This window comes from Myotis brandtii, unplaced genomic scaffold (assembly GCF_000412655.1).
Source record: "Myotis brandtii unplaced genomic scaffold, ASM41265v1 scaffold333, whole genome shotgun sequence".
Classification (NCBI taxonomy): Eukaryota; Metazoa; Chordata; class Mammalia; order Chiroptera; family Vespertilionidae; genus Myotis; species Myotis brandtii.
In genome coordinates, this window is record NW_005362842.1 from 2,242,398 (window position 1) to 2,263,733 (window position 21,336).

At 50.3% G+C, this 21,336-nt stretch overlaps 1 protein-coding gene across 1 annotated transcript in view; it reads left to right on the forward strand.

Moving 5' to 3' along the window:
• Positions 1–21,336, forward strand: part of PTPRT (protein tyrosine phosphatase, receptor type, T) — a 694,385-nt gene that overhangs the window by 635,277 nt on the left and 37,772 nt on the right. Inside the window, exons 23-26 of the mRNA XM_014543700.1 lie at positions 5,918–5,998; positions 16,285–16,382; positions 18,567–18,626; positions 19,273–19,389. Of these exons, the coding sequence (XP_014399186.1) occupies positions 5,918–5,998; positions 16,285–16,382; positions 18,567–18,626; positions 19,273–19,389 (356 nt within the window). The remainder of the gene's footprint in view (positions 1–5,917; positions 5,999–16,284; positions 16,383–18,566; positions 18,627–19,272; positions 19,390–21,336) is intronic.

A 21,336-nucleotide genomic window follows, 5' to 3' on the forward strand; every position in this document is an offset into this window, starting at 1 on the left:
CTTTGCAGTTGTGCCTCCCCTCCACCAGCTGCCAGCGGTTGTCTCCTCCCCACCAGCCAGTTCCTGCCCACCCCCCTCCTCACCGGAGCCAGGTGGAGCCAGGCCCTGCGCCTCCCCTCACCTGGAGGAGCTCGCGTCTCCTCTGTATGACTCTTCTCAGTCCTTGTCTGGAATATCAAACAAGGAGGACCAATTTAGCCGCTTTTCAAGCTTGCAAAGTGCAGATAGAGCATAATGAATGTCCTGGGCTGCTTGTAAATTACCTTGTGTAAACTCCTTCGCACCGCCCGCTGCCCCATCTCTCTCCATGCGCGTGTGGATAAACACAATTTTTTATCCTTCTAATTATATAAAGTTGGGCCAGGAAGGGGACACAGAATAATATTAGCATCTCCCGGAAGGAATAAATAAACCATGAGGACACTGCTCCTCCTTGCAATGTCTTTCCTCGGACCTGCGGCCGGGTTCTGCCCTTTGATGAGTACACACAGCTCTTCGCCTCTGCACAAAGGTGAATAGACGTGTGGGACCAAGGGCAGATGGGAGCACTAAGTTGCTAAGTGTCTACCATCAGCGCACAACCTGCCTCACATCCAGCCAGCAACCACCATTTATTAAGCACCTGCTGTCTGCTCAGCACTGTCCTAACACTTCTTAGAGCACTTGTAGATTTACCGAAAATTGGAGCAGAATGCACAGGGAGCCCCCATACGCCTCCTCCCTCCCTCCTCCCCATATCCAGTTTCCCTGTTATAACATCTTGAGTTGGTGTGATACATTTGTTCCAATAGATGAACCAATATTGATCCATTGTTACTAACAAAAGTCCATACTTTGTAGAGTTCACTCTTTGCATTGTACAGTTCTTTGGTATGTACTGGTGTGTGAAGACATGTGTCCACCATTACAGTATCATGCAGAATGGTTTCACTGCCCTCCACCCGTTCCTCCCTCCCTCCAAGTCCCTGGCAACCGCTGATCTTTTTACTGTCTCCATAGTTGTGCCTTTCCCAGAATCCCATGGGGTTAGAATTTCACACTGTGAAGCCTTTTCACACTGGCGTCTTTCACTTGCCCGTATGCATTTAAGGCTCCTCCATGTCTTTTCATGGCTTGATGCCTCCTTTCTAGATATCACTGAATACTGTTCCATTGTGTGGATATACTACAATCTATCCATTCACCTATAGGAGGACATCTTGCTTTTGGCAATTGTGAATCAAGCTGCTGTAAACATTCGTGTGCAGGTTTTGTGTGGACATAAGCTTTCAGCTCCTTTGTGTAAATACCAGAGAGAGCAATTGCTGGGTCATGTAAGAGTGTGTTTAGTGTGGGAGGAAATTGTCTTCCTCAGTAAGCATTTTGCATTCCCACCAGCAAGGAATGGGAGTTCCTGTTGCTCCACATCCTCTCCAGCATTTGGTGCTGTTGGTGTTCTGGATTGGGCCATTCTAGTCGGTGTGTAAAGGTATCTCAGTGTTTCATTTGCAATCCCCTAATGAAATATGATGTTGAACATTTCGCCTGCATATCTTTTTGGGTGAGATGTCTGTTCAGATATTTGCCCATTTTTAACTGAGTTATTTGTTTTCTTATTGTTGAGTTTTAAGAGTATTTCTGTATATTGTGAATACAAGTCCTGGATCAGATATGTCTTTTATAGGTGTTTTCTCTCAGTCTGTGGCTCTTCTTTTCATTCTCTTAATGTCCTTTCACTTTCCATGCCTGCATTTCCTCCTCAATCCTCCCAGCATTCTGTGAACTATATAGTATTGGCCCCATTTTGCTAAGGATCCCAAGGCTAAGAGAGATCAAGTGACGTACTAAATGGTGGAGCTAAGAGTTGAACCCAGATGTGACCTCATCCTCATACCTCACATTCCCACTTTCCACAAGTTAGATCATGTAAGAATGAATCCTGGTCATTTCATACTAAAACAGCCTTTCACAGTCTCAGAATACAGTCTGTACGCGGATGCTCTGCCGACCCCAGGGAATGGTTACTTGCATCCAGGTATGGCGTGGCGAGCCCTCTGTCATCTAGCCCTGCCACCTCCTCCGTCTCCTCTCCCACTGCTAATCCCTTCACACTCTGCATTTACAAGACAGGAACTCCTCAGCTCACAGTGTGCCTGCTTTTTCAGGAGCTCTGCCTTCCCCCTTGCAGGTCCCTCTGATGGCAAGACCTTCCTCATTGTCCACTGGACAGTCTTACTCACTTTTAATTCCTCATTCATATATTGCTCCACAAAGCCCTCTATTCTCTATTTTTAGATCTTGAGGTTTCACTTCTAAGTACAGTCTGTCCCCTTATGCTTGATACTCCTTATGCTTGAGCATCACTTTCATAACACTTTCTGAATCCCCTCAACAAGCCTGCACATAGTAGGTGCTCAATGAATGAAGGTTGGCAAACACCATCATCTGGCAGTTAGAGGCAACTTTCATCTTTAATAATATTGAACGAAGTACGTTTGTTTCCTTTTGTTTTTGTTTTTAATAGTTTTGGCTTTCAGACTTTAAGTTCCACTGTATATTAAAGAAAATTACCTTTCAACATTTTATACCAGAATCTCTGTTCCCAGTGCTGTAGACCCCTGGAGCATAACTCAGTAAGTAAAGGAGATTTTTGAATCGATAAGTCATTAGTGAGACCAATGAGTGAAAACACAATATGCATTTTCACTTTTTTAAGGCTTACAGATTTTGTAGCCTCTGGTGACAAAGCTTAACAGCCCGAGCTCAGAGTTCGATGCTGGGCCCTATGTGACCCCTGCTGGGTGGGTTGTCCCGCAGGAGGTTCCCCTCTCTGGGCTAGAATACTGAGGGGCTGGGGACCAACCACTTGCACGGACTCCAGGAGTGGGGCCTGGGAGATGCAAAAAGTCCAGGGACTACACATCGTGTGGACGGAACCGGGGTCCAGGGTCAGACAGGCCTGGGATAGAATCTCAGCCCTGCTACTTACAGACTGTGTAACAAGGGAAACTTGCTTAATCTCTCTGAGCCTCAGTTTCTTCATCTGTGAAATGGAAAGAATAATAACACTACATCAGAATGGTATTATTACAATAATCTGTTCAGTTATTTGTGGTAATAAATGATGGATTAAGGTCATGTATGTAAAGTCTCTGGTACCTGTCATTAGCTCCATAAAGGTTAGCTTCAGACTCCTTCACACCCCACTCCCCCAGCCACCCAAAGGAGTGACTTAGACCTCCCACTTACTCCCTTACTGGCTTCCACTGGAACTCTTCCCCATGATGAGTAAAAAAGTAGCATCCAGGCTTGGCCAGCATGGCTCAGTGGTTGAGCATCGACCAAAGAACCAGGAGGTCACAGTTCAATTCCTGGTCAAGGGCACATGCCTGGGTTATGGACACAATCCCCAGTGTGTGGCGTGCAGGAGGCAGCCGATCAATGATTCTCTCATCATTAATGTTCTATCTGTCTCACCCTCTCTCTTCCTCTCTCTAAAATCAATAAAATATATATTTTTTTTAAGTGGCATCCAGTATATCTCAGTGCCTAGCACCCTGCTGGCACATGGCAGATGCTGAATGAATAGTTTTTTAATTAATGAATTAGTTAGTGTGTGGCGTGTAGGAGGCAGCCAATCAATGATTCTCTCATCATTAATGTTCTATCTGTCTCACCCTCTCTCTTCCTCTCTCTAAAATCAATAAAATATATATTTTTTTTAAGTGGCATCCAGTATATCTCAGTGCCTAGCACCCTGCTGGCACATGGCAGATGCTGAATGAATAGTTTTTTAATTAATGAATTAGTTAGTGAATTAATGGCTAGGTCGTGGTATGCTGCCCAGTCCTGGACCTGTGTGTTCATCCTGGGACCCATTCCTTGCCTGCTCCCGCTCGCTTTTTGCTCACAGAGAGCTGACTCTGCAGGTTGCATTTCTCAGTCACTGGGCAGCTGGCTTCTGTCTGGGTTTGGCCAATGGCATGTACCGGTGGGAGATTGGAAGGTGGGAGAAAGGAAGAGGCCGGGGGAGGAGTATTTCTCCCCATCTGTCCCAACCACAGGCTCCAGCTTTTCTTCAGCTTTCACCAAAGCCACTGCAGCTGCAGTCCCCACAGGTGCCCCAGCCGTCTGTCCCAACCACAGGCTCCAGCTTTTCTCCAGCTTTCACCAAAGAAGCCACTGCAGCTGCAGTCCCCACAGGTGCCCCAGCCCCGGAGCTCCAGTACCTCCACCTCCTCCCTCTGCCCCACCGTCCCTCAGGAGGCGTGTCTAAGGAGACACCGTACTGACCTCTGAGTTACTTCACCCTCTTCTATTTGGCTTTTCAACTTGTCCATCATCCAGGTGACCACTTCTCTATCATTAATTCCTTCTGCTCTGGACACTTGAAGTGGTTTCTCATATCCGCTTAGACCCCTCCTTGGAGGCTGGAGGAGCTGGACCCAGAGTTGAGAGGACCCCGCTCTTCCAAGCTCCATCTCCCCCTGCCCATGGCCAGTGAGTCCTTGTGAGCCTCAGTTTCCTCGTTTGTATCAAGGGCTAACAGCACCCATCCTGCTTCTCTCCCAGCATCTCTGTCAGGGTCCAGTCAGGTCACCCATTCATACAGTCACCGAGCACCATGAGGACCTGCGCATGGGGCCCTGGGGATGCTCAAAGCTCTGCCACCCACTGACTTGGAACCCTAGCCCTGCCCTAGAGTCATGTCCAGTCATTCAGGGACCTGCACAGTGACCTGGGCAGCCAGCTGAGCCCCTCCTCCCAGCCAGACCCGGCCAGGGCGGTCTGATTGCGTGTGTCTGTGTCTATAGCGGAGCTCACTTTACTTAATTGTAAAAGATTCGTCTGATTCTTCTGCTGTACTTGTTTTTTTAATGGTTTTTATTTGGTGTTATTTGAAGCCAGCGTGCCATCGACCAAAGCCTGCAAATCTTGTTTATGCCTAGATTGTGTTTGGAATGGTATGCTCTGTGACACGGTTTTCAGTTATTGATGACCTCTTTTATAATGATTTAGTCAGCTCCGCTCGAATGATAGTATTGATAGCAGTATGTGGCCGACAATCTATTTGCAGCAATACTCCAAGAGGCAAAAGAAAAGCAATTTGTGCCCAAGTGGAAAATAGGTAAATTTGCCGTTTTTAAACAAGCATGAAAATGAAGCGCATTAATCCCCATCCACACATCTTGCTTCCCGAGACTTTTCATGTAGTCTCCCTTGCACTGTCTATGGAGAAGGTATTTCCATCCCCATCTTACCTAATAATAGACAAACATGTAAATTGACCATACCTTCACTACGATAACCAGCCAATCAGGAGAGTATGCAAATTAACCTAACAAAGATGGCGGTTAATTTGCATACGTAGGCTCCAAGTGGTGGAGCGAAGCCTGACGGCCCCGGGGCCGGCAGAGCAGCGGAAGCCTCAAGGTCTTGGGGCCAGCAGAGCAGCGGAAGCCTCATGGCCCCGGGGCCAGCTCTGGCTGGAGCCCAGCCAGAGTGAAGGCCTGGGTGCCGGGTGCTGGAGGAAAACCGGTGCCAGCAGCCAGGGGAAGGAAGGCCTATTGCACGAATCTCTTCGTGCAACAGGCCTCTAGTTTTAAGATAAAATCACTAAGACTCACCTAGGTAGTAATGACAAAGCCATCAGGAGGGCAGGTGGGAAAAAGAGAAGATACAGGTCCTCTTTAGGGCATAGTAATCTCCCCAGGCCTCAACTTCCTCATCTGTAAATGGGGACAATAACTGAGGGTAGCTGGTGGGTTACATGAGAAGTTTTGTGCTAAAGTCTCATGATGACAAGTGTGCAGTAATTAACAAATGTGGCTCTAACAGAGGGCAGGGCTGGCTCCTCACCTGATGGTGTCTTTTCACCCATCCTCTTATTCTCTCTCTCTCTCTCTCTCTCTCTCTCTCTTCCCCCACCCCCCTGCAGATGACCATTCCCGAGTGAGGCTGCTGGTGCTGGATGGAGACCCACACTCCGACTACATCAACGCCAACTACATTGATGTGAGTGCTTTTGTGGGCTAGGCAGCCAGGGGCTGGGGTTGACTACCGTAGGCTCAAAATCTGTGGCTGTCCCCCGACTCTCCCCCAGAGGTGGCCTTCCCAGAACATGTCCAAAGCCGCCTGGCTCCTCCCTGCTTTGTGAAATTAGTGTGACCCATGTTAACTCCCCACCTAAAGCTGCCTACCTTCAGGCGGGCTGGAGTAGCCTGCTCTGTGGGGCCCCAGGACAAAGGCTAGTCTTGTTTGTTCACCCACTGACTCATTTGTATACATGTCTGTTTATCCATTCATTCATCCATTCATTCATTTGAAGGTACAGCCATTTAGACAACAAGAATTTAAAAGTGCCTACTGTGTGCTGGAGGCTATGGGAACCATAAAGCTTAAGATGCCATGGTCCTACCCTCTAAAACCTTAGCAGGAAGATAAGCTGTGCCCATCAATCATTTCAGAACAAACGACAAAGTGGTTGAGTCTTAAGTTCAGATAAAATGCTACAGGGGTTCAGAGATGGGGGGGAATTGCTTCTTCCATCAGGAATGCAAAATGTGGTGTGAACCAAAGCTTCAAGCACTGGTAACATTGGAGAACAAAGAGGAGGAAGATGGTCTCTGGTTGGAGAGAACAGCGGAGGCGAGATGCAGCAGCTGGGAGCGTGGATATGCCCCTGCTCAGTTCGAGGGGAGCAGACTCCGGAATGGAAGGAGTGGGAAATATGATTGGAGCTAGGCCATGGGTGGTCTAGGACCAACCTTAGGAATCAGGCTTTATCCTGCAGGCAAGAAACCGAGATGGAAAGGCTTTGATCCAGGAGGTGACGGGTCAGAGCTGAGCTTTGGGATGACTGGCCTATTTCCAGGGGTGAGAGAGATCAGAGGCTGGGATCGGAACACCGAATAGGAAAGGGGTGCTTCAGTGTCCAGAGACTATTGAGGAGGGAACTAATATAATAGGGGCCAAGACAGGCGCCCAGGGAGTGGGAAAGGGCGCAAAGGGGGGTATGACCTCGGGGCTAGGTAGACACCCAGGGTGACTGATTCCAGCCAGGCTTCTCGGGACCTCAGCTGGGAGGCAAGGCCCTTGGTGAAGGGCTCAGAGAGCCACCAGGGTTCCTTGGACTCGCAAGTGTTTTATAGATCAGCTAGAAAATGCTTTCAAACAAGATGATTTGTTAATTCCACAAGCATTAGCTTTGTGTTGCTCATTTGCCTGTTGCCCTTAGATCTATTGCTTGTGCTTCCCTGTTCTGCTTTATATTGTTGGTATTGAGTGTGTGTCTGTCTGTATGAGTGTGTGTCTCTATATATGAATGTGTGTGCCTGTGTATCTGTGTGTGTGTGTGTGTGTGTGTGTATGAGAGAGAGAGAGACACAGAGAAAGAGAGAGAGATGCAGGAAGGGAAGTGAGCTGACCCCTGCATGACAGGCACTAAAGGGAGATTAGAGGGTGAAGAGAAGGAGAAGCCAGCCTATGTCTCCTCCTCTTTCTCAGCCTTGGGTAACAGCTCCAGCAGTGGCTGCATCCCGCCATGGCCCCAGCTCCTGTCAGTCAGGCTGCCACAGGCCCGTCCTCCGCAGGTGCCTGAGCTCCTGGGCCCTGGCAGCGTGTGTCTCCCACTGTCAGCTCGTTCTAGGGGTGGTCACAGCCTCCCACTGTTGCTGACCTCTGGTTGCCCCACTGTTCCCTGTTTGGCTCCTCGGCTCCTTCATCACCTGTGTGAACAACTCCCTACGCTGAATTCCCCCTGTGGGAAACACCTGGAGCGTTTCCTACCTCACCATCCCCCAGACACCCCCCGCCCCAACCCTGGCTAACAGGCCCCACAGGTGGTCAGAAACTGGGGGCTGGAGCTTTAGTCCCGATCAAGATAGACACGGTCTTGGTCACCTCGGCCCTTCCAGGAAAGCGCACAGGAGATGGCAGCTCTGAACAGCCATCTCCAGCCTGTGTGTGAGTGTGTCTGTGTGTCTACTCTGCACCTGAGCACTCAGCCTTTCCCGCGCACATTAGGGTTCATCCCCAAGCACTGAGCAGATCCTCCACAGGGTGCTGGGAACACAGACCTTAAAAGGGACTCAAGTCTGATGAGGGAGTCAGATTAGAAAAAAGACCCTCACAGAGCAGAGCCTATGGAGGCACAAAGGAAAATCAGAGCCTCGAGGTGGAGGTGGGGGCCAGTGAGGCCTTCCTGGAGGAGGAGACACATGCTGCCTTATCTGTGAGTAAAAGTCAGCCAGGCAAGAAGGGCTGACAGCAACCTAAGAATTACTCATCACCTCCTCTGTTTCCACATGACCTGAACTAGCACCACAACCTCACAAAGTAATTTCCAGGAGAGTAAGTTGAGGCTTCTGGGTCATGCAACTTCCTCAGGATCACACTGCTAGGAGGTGAAGGAGGAGGGAGCAGGAGTCTGAGTCAGGGGTGCCTCCCCCTCCATGCCCTGCGGGCTTTAGTAACAACAGAAAAGCAATGACAAGAGCCAGAGGTGCTACATGAGTCGCTCCTGAGCCCTGTGGTGGGTGGTTTAAGTGAGTCAGTTTATTAGGACCTCTCAAAAGCTCTCCAAGGTAGGCAGCCACCCCCATTCTCCAGATAGAAAAGCAGAGATTGCAAAGCTTGTCCAAGGCCATTCAGCTGGTCAGCGGCAGGACTAATCAAGGAACCAGACCCGAATGGCTCCAAGTCTAGGGCTCTTCCCGCTGCCCCTCCTGCGTGTGCTGAACCAGACTGAGTCGGTCCCCTCCATTTCCCCTTGACCTTGTCTGCAGTTGAGTGGATGTGTTAGCCTCGAGGGCCATGGCCCATGTAGGGTCTTGTCTGCAATTGAGTGGATGTGTTAGCCTCGAGGGCCATGGCCCATGTGGGGTCTTGTCTGCAATTGAGTGGATGTGTTAGTCTCGAGGGCCATGGCCCATGTGGGGTCTGCGGGCCTGCATCATGTGAATGGTAACCTCCAGCAGAAATCACTTTTCCAGGTAGACACTCCAATCCAAAGTCAGGTGAGCATCTGACTGTAGTCAGAGCCAAAGTGCGCTTTGGTGGTTTATAGGCAACAAATGAAATTGTTGTAAAGGGAAGCAGGTCTCTGCAGTGTCAATACTAATAGCATCTCCCATTTCTCCCAGATCCTGTCATTGCAATGCATTCTGCAGGCCAGGAGGAAAGCAGCCAGGGCTGAGGTTAAGAGTCTTGCTGAAGGTCACACAGCTAGAATCCATTCTCTGCCTGCCCAGGACACACCACTGCCCTCTCCCTCCATAAGGAGCAGGGTGTGAAGACGGCCAGGCAGCCTCTGCGAGATGCTGTCTTAATATATGATGCTGTGCTCTGTGCGGGTCTCAGTGTTAAAGTCAAGGGCTCACAGACCAAAGTCATGAATTCAGTCCTCATAGGGCCCATTGAACCCCGGCAGTTCTGCTTACTAGTTCTAAGGAGCAGGGTGTGCAGAACGGCCAGGCAGCCTCTGCGAGATGCTGTCTTAGTATGTGATGCTGGGTTTTGTGCGGGTCTCAGTGTTAAAGTCAAGGGCTCACAGACCAAAGTCATGAATTCAGTCCTCATAGGGCCCATTGAACCCCGGCAGTTCTGCTTACTAGTGTTACATCTTGGGTAAATTATTTACTTGTTCTGATATCTATAACATGGGATAATCATGTCCCTCCACAAGAACATGATAATTCATGTAAGGTGTCTGTCTGTCAGGGTCCCCCTGGGAAACAGAGGCTCGCTCAAAGGGATTAACCCAGCAGAGGTTAATAAGGGTGGAACAGGATTGAGGGGGACCCACAGGGTGGGGTGTAGTGTCCCTAACGCCAGAAGGCAGAAAAGTCCCATTTACTGTGAACCTGCTATACACTCCAGCAAAGCTAAAACTCCTGGGGTTTCTGTGGGTATTCCTGCCAAGTCGATACTCTAGACCAGCGGTCGCCAAACAGTGGTCCGTGAACCACTGGTGGTCCAGTGAGATCCGAAAGGTTGGCGACCGCTGGTTTAAGATAACCTTTGAAGCAGCAGTCGCCAACTAGTGGTCCGAAAGGTTGGCAACCGCTGCTCGAGACCGCTCTCTTGTCCTCGCCCCTCTGTCCTGGTCTCCACTCCAGCCAAATCCTCCCAGCTCTCCCAATGCCTGCACTAGGACCACTTATCCACAATGGGATCTTGACAATCCATTAAACCGACTCCATATGGACAATGAGCAGAATGGGCCGGCCCTGTCTGTGCCTCCGGAGGCTGGGGTTCTGCTGCAGCCGGAACCATCCCGCTGGCCGCGATGTTTGCACACCTGAGAATGTGCTGGCCACTTGAATCTGTTATAAATTACCCGCCTGGAAGTGAATATCGTATCTGGGTCCCCAGCAAGTAACAGATGCACGAGTGCAGAGTGAGATGAATGTGTTTTGGATGCAAACCTCTTTCCCGTTGCTCACAGACAGATGCAGGCCAGCCCAGTGCTGGTTGGCAGGCAGTCTGCGTGCTTTATAGGTGGGGCTTCACCCACAGGGTGGGGTGTAGTGTCCCTAACGCCAGAAGGCAGAAAAGTCCCATTTACTGTGAACCTGCTATACACTCCAGCAAAGCTAAAACTCCTGGGGTTTCTGTTGGTATTCCTGCCAAGTCGATACTCTAGACCAGCGGTCGCCAAACAGTGGTCCGCGGACCACTGGTGGCCCAGTGAGGTCCGAAAGGTTGGCGACCGCTGGTTTAAGATAACCTTAGGAGCAGCAGTCGCCAACTAGTGGTCCAAAAGGTTGGCGATCACTGCTCGAGACCGCTCTCTGTCCTCACCCCTCTGTCCTAGTTCCACTCCAGCCAAATCCTCCCAGCTCTCCCAATGCCCGCACTAGGACCACTTATCCACAATGGAATCTTGACAACCCATTAAACCGACTCCATATGGACAATGAGTGGAATGGGCCGGCCCTGTCTGTGCCTCCGGAGGCCAGGGTTCTGCTGCAGCCGGAACCATCCCGCTGGCCGCGATGTTTGCACACCTGAGAATGTGCTGGCCACTTGAATCTGTTATAAATTACCCGCCTGGAAGTGAATATCGTATCTGGGTCCCCAGCAAGTAACAGATGCACGAGTGCAGAGTGAGATGAATGTGTTTTGGATGCAAACCTCTTTCCCGTTGCTCACAGACAGATGCAGGCCAGCCCAGTGCTGGTTGGCAGGCAGTCTGCGTGCTTTATAGGTGGGGCTTCAGTGAACTCCAAGTTCTTTTAAGGCTAGGAAGTCTTCTGTCCAGCTCTCGGCAGGTCCCTGGAGGAGTCCCCGTGGAGCAGTTCATTTCCTTTCATCAGCACTGCTGGAGTCTCGCTCGTGGTTAGAATGTTTTCTCTCTGGGACCGTATGGGTTCTTGGAGGCCAGGCAGCATCTCTCTGCTCACACGCAGCATGGGAAGGCACGCACTCACTGTGCATTTATCAAGGCTGGTGGCCCAGAAAGGCTCTCTGGGCTGGCACAGCCGTGAGCAAGCCGGACACAGCCCTGCCCATTGGCGCTCTCATTCCACGGGGGAAACAGACAATAGGCATGTCAATAAACACAGAACATTGTGCCGTGTGGTGATACGTGCTCTGAAAAGAAGGAAAGTAGAGACAGCAGAAAGAGGCTGACAGGATGGGCAGGGAGGGCTTCTCTGGGGAGGTGACGGGCAGCCAGCAGAAGCCTGGGTGAGGGAGAGAGCAAGTGCTCGGCTATTTGGGGACAGACACAGCAGGCACAGGGCATGGCCATTGCTAAGGCCTCCAGATAGAAACGTGATTGTTTCTGAAGAAGAGCAAGACAGCCAGTGAGCCCAGGGGCAGCGGCAGGAAAACTGGGGGTATGGCTACGGGGATGAAACGGAAATAGCAGTGATGCTGAGATGCCCAAGCTCGGCTTACCAGGCCGCCTCAGAGGACGCTTCCCTGCCTTCTCAGCTGAGTCAGTTTCCCATGGGAACTCCACAAGCCCCACTCCTTCCCTACCCCAGTTTGTTGCTGCCTGTACGCTGCTCAGAAGCAGAGCCCGCCTCCATCTGCTCACTTTTGTATTTCCAGGGCCTTGTCCATGGTAGTAGGTGCTCAGTTAACACCTGTTGACTGAATATCGAATGACCGAGAGGACAAATGAGTGAACAAACTAGGGAACCCAAGTCACCTAACTCCACAATGAAAACGTGAATTTCTTGCTCAGAATTTATCCCATCGACTTTCAGCGCATCAGGTCTTCCAAGTCAGTTTCCTCCACGGGGTCTTTTGTCTTCTGGCTGGTGCATTCAGTAGAGTGACCCAGCCTCACCTCAGAGACACATTCATGCCTGGATGCCACCAACCAGCCTTGGCTGAAACTGCACCCGGCTCTGGTGACCTGTCCCATGGCCCGGGGAGGTGGGGGGTGGAGGGGTGGGGCGGAGCAAAGAAAGCATAACACAGTGCATGTTGGGAGTGTGGTAACTGGGCACATACAGAGCCCTGCAGGGCCTCTCAGGAGGCGGGAGGTCTCATTTGAAGTGCAGTGTGGGAAGCTGGGACACAGGCACGTGGGGCTGTGGAAGGGGACAGAGAGGGGCAAAGAGGAAGTGAGGCTGGGGACGAGGATGGAGACGGATGACTAGTCCTGGGCAAAGGCATTTGGACATTACTGTGCAGGCAGTGGGAGCCACTGCCGCTTTTCTGTGGGAAGTAATGTAATCAGATGCGCGTTGGGAATTCACTCTGGTGGGAAGCAGATGGGCTGTGGGGCCAGACTGGAGGCAGGGAGGCCAGCAAGAGGCTGGTGCCATGGCTCAGGTCAGGGAGGATGAGGACTATAAGAAGTAAGAAGAGGGTAGACTGAGAAACCACATCTTTCCACACTCTCAGGTACTATTTTTCATTCCCAAACCTACTCAAGAACACTCCTAGAGTCTAGTTCTCCCTGTGAGCCTGGGAAACTCTGTCCACCTTGACTTGGAAGGACAGATAGCTCTTTGTACCTGTCACCTGCCTTCTTACCTCTCATATCCCAAGACGAGCCCAGTTCCTGCATTAATAGGCAGAGCAGAACAGAGGGGAGGGGAGGAGGGCTTACCAGCTCAGGGCCTCCCTAGGGGCCAACACTGACTTTTAGTTGTGATAGACACTCGATAAATGTTTGCACATAAACCATAAAATAACAACAGTAACAAAGACCTCTATGTTAAATCTTAGAATAGTGCCTGGCACAGAGGAACTGTTGTCTATTAAGTCATTTCATTCTAACAGCAACACTATAATGTAAATACTATTATCCCCATTGAACAGCAAAAAAATCAGCTGAGGCCCAAGGAGGCTAAGTAACTTGCCCCAGACCACACAGCGTGGAAGAGACACAGCCAGGATTCAAACCCAGGCAGTTAGGTCCAGGGTCTGTGTGTATAATCACAATGCTATGCTACCTCCTCGCTGTCCTCTCAGTAGCTTGTTTATTGGGCATTGCTCTGAGTTTCACGCTGTACTGGGCTCTATGGGATTCTTTTTTTCACTTAGGAGGCAGTGTTTGTCCTCAAAAAGCTGACAGCCTTGCTAAGAAGATAGTCCCACTCGAACACAGACTTAGGAAGGGGCTGTGATTACTGGTGGTCAGTCCCACAGTTCTGGTCATGACATTGGCCTTGGGTTGTACTGACGGTCAACCCAAGCATTACCAGCGATTAGAAGGCCCTAGGTAAATATTTATGGAGCAGGTAGAAGACAGGTAGAGAAATGGGGAGGAATCAGAAACTAGTCTTTGAATCAGAAAGCAGATCTAGAACCTCAAAGATGCCACGTCTATTTCACCATAAGCCACACAGATGCCAAGTCTGGCTCAGTCCTGAAGAAGGCGGTCTTGAGGCAGCTCCTCCTCCTCAGCAGGACAGAAAGTCTGACCACCAAAGCTTAAGACAGAAATAGGTGTTCATCAAACTGTAGGACTCATCATCTCCTGAGATGGTTATCCGTAAGGGAAAGTGGTTTTCAGGACTGTCAACAGCCTCTCCACCAGCAGACTCCATAATTCATACGTGTTTTTTTTTTACTCTGTCATTGCAATGCATTCTGTAGGCCAGGAGGAAAGCAGCCAGGGCTGAGGTTAAGAGCCTTGCTGAAGGTTACACAGCTAGAATCCATTCTCTGCCTGCCCAGGACACACCACTGCCCTCTCCCTCCCTAAGGAGCAGGGTGTGCAGAACGGCCAGGCAGCCTCTGCGAGATGCTGTCTTAGCAAAAAACACCCAACCGGAAAAGCAAAATGAAAAAAGAATCCGAAAATACGAAGATAGTGTAAGGAGCCTCTGGGACAGCTTCAAGCGTACCAACATCCGAATTATAGGGGTGCCAGAAGAAGAGAGAGAGCAAGATATTGAAAACCTATTTGAAGAAATAATGACAGAAAACTTCCCCTACCTGGTGAAAGAAATAGACTTACAAGTCCAGGAAGCGCAGAGAACCCCAAACAAAAGGAATCCAAAGAGGACCACACCAAGACATATCATAATTAAAATGCCAAGAGCAAAAGACAAAGAGAGAATCTTAAAAGCAGCAAGAGAAAGAGACTCAATTACCTACAAGGGAATACCCATACGACTGTCAGCTGATTTCTCAACAGAAACTTTGCAGGCCAGAAGGGAGTGGCAAGAAATATTCAAAGTGATGAATAGCAAGAACCTACAACCAAGATTACTTTATCCAGCAAAGCTATCATTCAGAATTGAAGGTCAGATAAAGAGCTTCACAGATAAGGAAAAGCTAAAGGAGTTCATCACCACTAAACCAGTATTATATGAAATGCTGAAAGGTATCCTTTAAGAGGAGGAAGAAGAAAAAGGTAAAGATACAAATTGTGAACAACAAACATGCATCTATCAACAAGTGAATCTAAGAATCAAGTGAATAAATAATCTGATGTACAGAATGAACTGGTGATTATAATGAATCAGGGACATAGAAAGGGAATGGACTGACTATTCTTGGGGGGGAAAGGGAAATGGGAGATGCGGGAAGAGACTGGACAAAAATCGTGCACCTATGGATGAGGACAGTGGGTGAGGAGTGAGGGCCGAGGGTGGGGCGGGAACTGGGAGGAGGGGAGTTATGGGGGGGGAAAAAAAAAGAGGAACAAATGTAATCTGAACAATAAAGATTTAATAAAAAAAAAAAAGAAATATTGGTGTAAGAGAAACATATCGATTAGTTGCCTCCTGCACGTGCTCCAACCAGGGCTCAAGCCAAGGTGGAGTCTGCAACTGAGGTATGTGCCCTTGACCAGAATCGAACCCAGAACCCTTTGGTCCACAGGCTGACACTCTATCCACTGAACCAAACCAGCTAGGATTCAATGTGGGCTAGGTAAAGTCTAACACATGTCAGGCTTATGGATTAAAAACCTTTATTCAAGTATCTGGTTATATTCCAAAAACTAAGCAATGCTTGGAATATATTAAGAATCCTATATAATAAAAGTGTGGTATGCAAATTGTCCCCTCGACTGGAGTTCTTCTGGGAGTTGGACCAGGGGGCGGGCTGGCCAGGGGAAGGCAGGGAGGCCCTGGCGCTGGCAGGTGGCCGGGGGAAGGGAGGGAGGCCCTGGCCAGCAGCCGCTAGGGACCCTACCAGTGCATGGACTTTGTACACTGGGCCTCTAGTGTGTGTGTGTGTGTATGTGTGTGTGTGTGTCTCACTCAAATTTTTATATCAAATACATATATTGGTCTTGTAATTTTAAAAACAATGAAAGCCCAGAATGTTGAAGGAAGATTTCCAAGGAAATGGCTTTGGATTCTCCCTCCTGTCTCTCACTCCTTGTCTACTTCCCCCTTCTGTATGAGCTTCAGACCAACACTCACAGTTGGCATCTTCTCTTTGTGCTCTCAGCATCTGGCTCCCAGCACCGCCCCTCTACCCCAGTGTCCTTCTGTCTCATTGAGGTCTGGAGCCCAATTTTTAGGAAAACTCCACTGAGCTCTATTATTAACCCATAGTTAGATAAGGTGATGGGTCAGGGTCAGGGGCTGGTGGAAAGGGGCTGAGCAGGAGGATGAGCGAGGGAGGAGGAGAGAAGCTGGTAGCACTCCCAGGGGGAGCCACAGACCTTGCCTGCTTGGAATGTGGGTTTCTTATCCATGCTCTAACCTCCCACGCCTCAGGCCCCAGTCCCAGCTACTTGGGTGCCCCTGCGAGGATTCTCTGGCCTCGCTGTCACTCACCCATGTGGAGTCAGGGCTGAGCAGCCAGAAGGGGTCGGCCTCCTGGCTGCTTCCTGACACTTGTGACCTTTGACCCTGTCGTCACCTTCTCTGTTGGCAGGTCCGATGCAGGAGACTGTAAAGGACTTCTGGAGAATGATCTGGCAGGAGAACTCGGCCAGCATCGTCATGGTCACGAACCTCGTGGAAGTGGGCAGGGTAAGCCCCTCCTGCAGTGACCTGGCTAGAGGGTGCTGGCGGCGCACACCTGAGCACGTGTCTGTTCGTGCGGTGTGCCAGGTGCCTCCTGTGCCAAATCTCACCTCCCAGCCTCCTAGGAGGGAGAAATCCCCACTTCCGTTTCACACCCTAAGAACGTCCTTTTCCCTCAGACCCCTCATTCCTCTCTCCACCCTCGCTCTCCGAGGACAACGTCATCTCATAGAGTTTGAGGAAATGTAAGGCATCAGACGTGAACGCTGCCATCTTCACATCACAAAGCTTGTATCTACTTGTGTCTACAACCATCTCATTCTTCCCTCTATTGTCAGGTTGAACCAGAAAAATGACTGTTTTTGTTGACCCCAAATGGTAGAATATCGGCCGATTCTTTGGCTCAGCCTAATACAAAGGAGGAAGTGACTCTTGCCCTTCCAAGGCGACCACAGGGCATTGAATCACAGATTCTGTTCAAGAATTTTCTCAAGGCCCCCCTCACTTGGAAAGTAATTCTCTTTCTAATTGCTAGGTGTTTGCATGCAAACCTCCTGAGTGCCTTCCCCCTTAACACTGTGAGACAGGCGAACAGGAATGATGCTCTTGTTCCTCCCTTTCTGCCAAACTCTAAAGACTGGCACACAGGCTCTGTGTCTGCACTTGGCTCTCTTCTGCCCGCTCCAGCGTAGCTCCTCCTCCATCCCATCCACAGCGATGCTGTCAATCACCGACATCCTTCATGGGGACAGATCCAGCAGCCACTTCTCTCTTCTCATTGTACTCAACCTCTCAGCAGCATTTGACCTTTTGCTTCCTGACCTCTCAACCTCCACCTTCTTTGGGGTTCAGGCCTTGGTTTCTCGCTCTGCTCTCTCTCACCCTCCCCTGTGTGGTCCTCAGCTACTCCTAGGGCTTAGAAACGGGAGGCTGTGCCCAGCGGGCGGCTGCCTACTTGGTAAACTGTGGCGTGTGGGCGGGCGGGCTGCGGGGTTCACGGCAGGGTGCACACACACTAGAGTTCAGAGGGCTGACGAAAGAGGGGGCAGGTAAGTTTTTGTTACGTAGGGTCCCGGCCTCCGAGATAGTGGGGAAGGGAGATCTGGGCTGTGAGTCATAACCCAGGAAAGGGCTGTGGGCATCTCGTGTCTTCCTAGGAGTTCAGAGCCAGGAGAGACTGGATCCTTGAGCCCACTCTTGTCTAGTCCATTCCCCAGTTTACAGATGAGGAAAGGGATGGAGTAACTACCCTGACGTCACCCCGCCAGACCCAGGGCAGGGTCTACAACTCCACCCTCACTCTAGTGCTCATGGTGCCCCCACCCAGGACTGCTCCCCAGGGACTGAGGCCCAGGCTGTGCCTACTGCGAACAAATGCCATCCCAGGACTAAGAATCCAGAGGCAAATTCCAGCCTGTTCTAGAACGCATCCCACATCGAAGACAGGTTCCCTGGAGGGGTGAATCGTGAAGCTAATTTGGATTTGGGAAGGGGGCAGTAGAGCCATCTCTAATGGAACTCCTGCCAGGAGCCAAGCGTGGTACCAGATCTTCTGCTGGCGATTATTCAGGTGCCCTGGCTTTGCATCCTGGCTCCATCCCTTCCTAACTGTTGACCTGGGGCAATTTTCTTAGCCTCCCTGTGCTTCCGATTCCTCATCTGTAATATGGGAATAATGATATCTATATGGTTATAGTGATAAGTAATTACAATAATGGAGGAAAGTGTTTGCAGAGGACAGTGTGAGACATCGTCAGCACTCAGTCAGTAAAGCTATCATCATTAACAGAAGCTGAGGCTCAGAGTGGTCTCAGCCCTTTCTGGATGCTGCACAGCTACTGAGTGTTAGTATCATGCAATGCATCCATTTGCCTCCAAAGCCTGTTGCGCTCTACCAGCGTTTCCCTAAGTGGGTTCCATGGGATGCTAGTCTGCAGGATGCTTAGTGAGAAGAGGGTTCCATGGTTAAATACGTTTGGGAAATGCTCCATACTCTTTGCCCCCTTTTGGAGAGTCAAACAGAAGAAGAAGAAAAGAAAACATTAGCATTAGTCCATTAAGCCAGCTGAGTAGTCCTGTAGCAAAACAGCCTGTTTAACTTTGTTTAATCCAGCATTTCCCAAACTCATTTGACCACAAAACCTTTTCTGTTTGTTTTTGTTTTCTTGTTTTTTACCTAACACCTATTAGCACCCAGCGGAACACACTGTGGGAAATGCCACTCTAGGCCGTGCGGCGTCCCCCGGAATGGTAATGCTTTTGTTCTTTTAAGGGGAAAACCATGATCTCTTGTTCCTCCTGTGGAGTGTGACTCAGTCACATGTGGGAATGGCTTGTTGGTAGCAGAGAGCAGTGGCAGCGTCCTCCCTTTGAGCCCAGCACCTTCCATCCTTCCCCAACAGAGAGCCTTGTCCTCGCAGCCCCTGGTTACCCGCTCTGAAGAGTGATGTTCCTCTCCGACCACTTCTGCTTTCCCTCTTCACTGTTTCCCTCCTTTTATTCTCATCTCTGCTCTGCTGGTATCAGCTGCCCCAGCCTGACAGACCATTCAGCCAAAGGTAGAAAACTGGCCACGTGACCTAGGACAAGCCACCAAAACCTCCAAACTTGAGTATTAATTTCATCTGTAACACGGGGAACTCCATCTGCCTAGCTTGCCTAGATCTATTTGATAATGGATTTGAAAATGAAGGTACTACCATTATTCCTAAGGGCTCCAATTCCTCTGGGAGTGAGCTTGGCCCTGTGCACGTTGCCGACCCCTGGCCAGCCGACCCTTCCGACCGAAATGTCACCAAAGTCACCCTTGGGTTTATTTGAATGGGAAAGCCAGGTGAGGCGGCTGCTCACACCCAGCCACCTGCTCACCTGTCCTCCTCTCTGTCCTTCCTCGCAGGTGAAGTGTGTGCGATACTGGCCGGATGACACGGAGGTCTACGGCGACATTAAAGTCACCCTGATTGAAACAGAGCCCCTGGCAGAATACGTCATACGCACCTTCACGGTCCAGAAGGTAAGCGTCCCTGTGGCTGTGGGCAGCCTGTCCACTAGGTAAGCCAGCTGGTCTATTCATTCAGGACACACAGTGACCGAGGTCCACTCTGCACCCATCCCGTGCTTGGTCCCAGGGACAGATCAGCGATTGAGTTAGATGTGGCTCCTGCTCCAGAGGATCCCACCTCCAGCAAGAGGGATGGACAGCATTCAACAGACTAAGAAAAGTAATAATGGCAAATTGTGATAAAAGCCACGAAAGAAACATGCCATGAGTGGAGTCGGGAGGATGAGGTGGTCAGAGAGGGCTGCCTGGAGGAGGAGCCATTATTAAGCAAATAATGAGGGGGATGGACTTTTCTGGCATGTTCTAGGCCTGTGGTTCTCAACTCAGGGTGGTTTTGTCCCACGGAGGACCTTAGGCAACTTTCAGTTGTCAAAACAGAGGAAGGAGGGGAGCTACTGGCCTCCAGGGGGTGAGGCCAGAGATGCTGATGAACATCCTGCAATGCACAGGATAGCCCAGCCCCAATTGCCAACAGCGTTGGGGTTGAGAAATGCTGGTCTAGGCCCTGAAAGGAGGCCAGGGTGGCAGGAACCTGAGAGCAGGAATTCTATTGCAAATTATTATTCCTATTTATGATTTAATTATTACAGAACCATTGTTATTATATAATTACTATTGTAGTGATAGCTAACATTTATTGAGCACTCACTAAACAGGTGCTTTTCTAACTGCTCTGCATAAATTAACTCATGTAATCCTCCAACAACCCCTTGAGGTAGGTCTGATGATTACTCCCATTTTATAGATGAAAAAAATTAGGCAGAGTGTTTAAGTCAGTCGTGCAAAGTGGCCCAGCCGCAGGGTGGCCGGACCAGGATTCATGCGTGAGCCCCTGACTCGAAGCTCATTGTCACTCCACTCCACCCCAATGCCACTTTCTAAAAGCAGCAGCATTAAGGGTCCAGTGGCCACAGGCCTGGCGATGCAGAAGCACCGGGGACTTCAGTGCCTTGAGAGCTGTGCCGTCGAGGTTTGACAAGGCCTCCTGAGCACCAAGCTGGCCCTTGCACGGTGCCGGTCCTGTGTGCACAGCAGAGTACTGGACATACAGGTTGCTCCCTGCAGCGCCCCCACTGGAAGGAGGACCACAGGTACATCGATGTGGTCTTAGATCAGGTTCTTTAGAAGCAGAGCCTGAGACAAGGATTCGGATGCACATGGTTTATCTAGGGACCACTCTGGAGAGAAACTTGGAAGAGAGGAAGCGAAGCAGAAGAGAGGAGGGAAAGTCTAGCCTGATTTATAGGGGCCTTCGGAGCATAAACCGTGCCATAGAGTTGACCCATTGCCTCAGAGGATGGAGAGAAAAACTCCAAGTATTCCTGAAGCTGTCTTCTCTTCTCCCACTTCAGCTCTTCCGGAGGTGCCTTAACTCAGGCCTCTGTTCACTCCCGCCGGGCTCTGCAGCAGCCTCCGAGCAGGGCTTCCTGCCTCTGGCCTTGCTGTGCTGCAGTTTGAGTTTCCAAGAAGCAGAGCAGAGGATAGGATTCGGGTCCCCTTGATGGTTTGCTGAGAAGGGGAGGGAGGGAGGCAGGCGAGGGCAGGCAGGGAAGGAGCCAGTGAGGGTGTTGGTCTCAGCTGGAGCCCAGCCTCAGCCTGGTCCCACCGGGAGCTCGGGGGCATGAACTGCCCCACAGAGATGATCCCATCCTTGGGCAAGAGGCCTTTGGTACCCCATTAGGGTAACCCATCATCCTGGTTTGCCCAGGACCCTCCTGAATTTAGCACTGGAAGTGCCATTTCCTGGGAAACCCCTCCGTCCTGGGCAGACCGGCAAAGTCAATTGGTCACTCTAAGTTTCAGCCCCAGCCAGGGGAGGTGGCTCCTTTTGGGTTGAGAGCAATTCTTTGAATAAGTAGGTTACTCTGAGCTGTCTGCAGCCCACACTCAGAGTAGCCG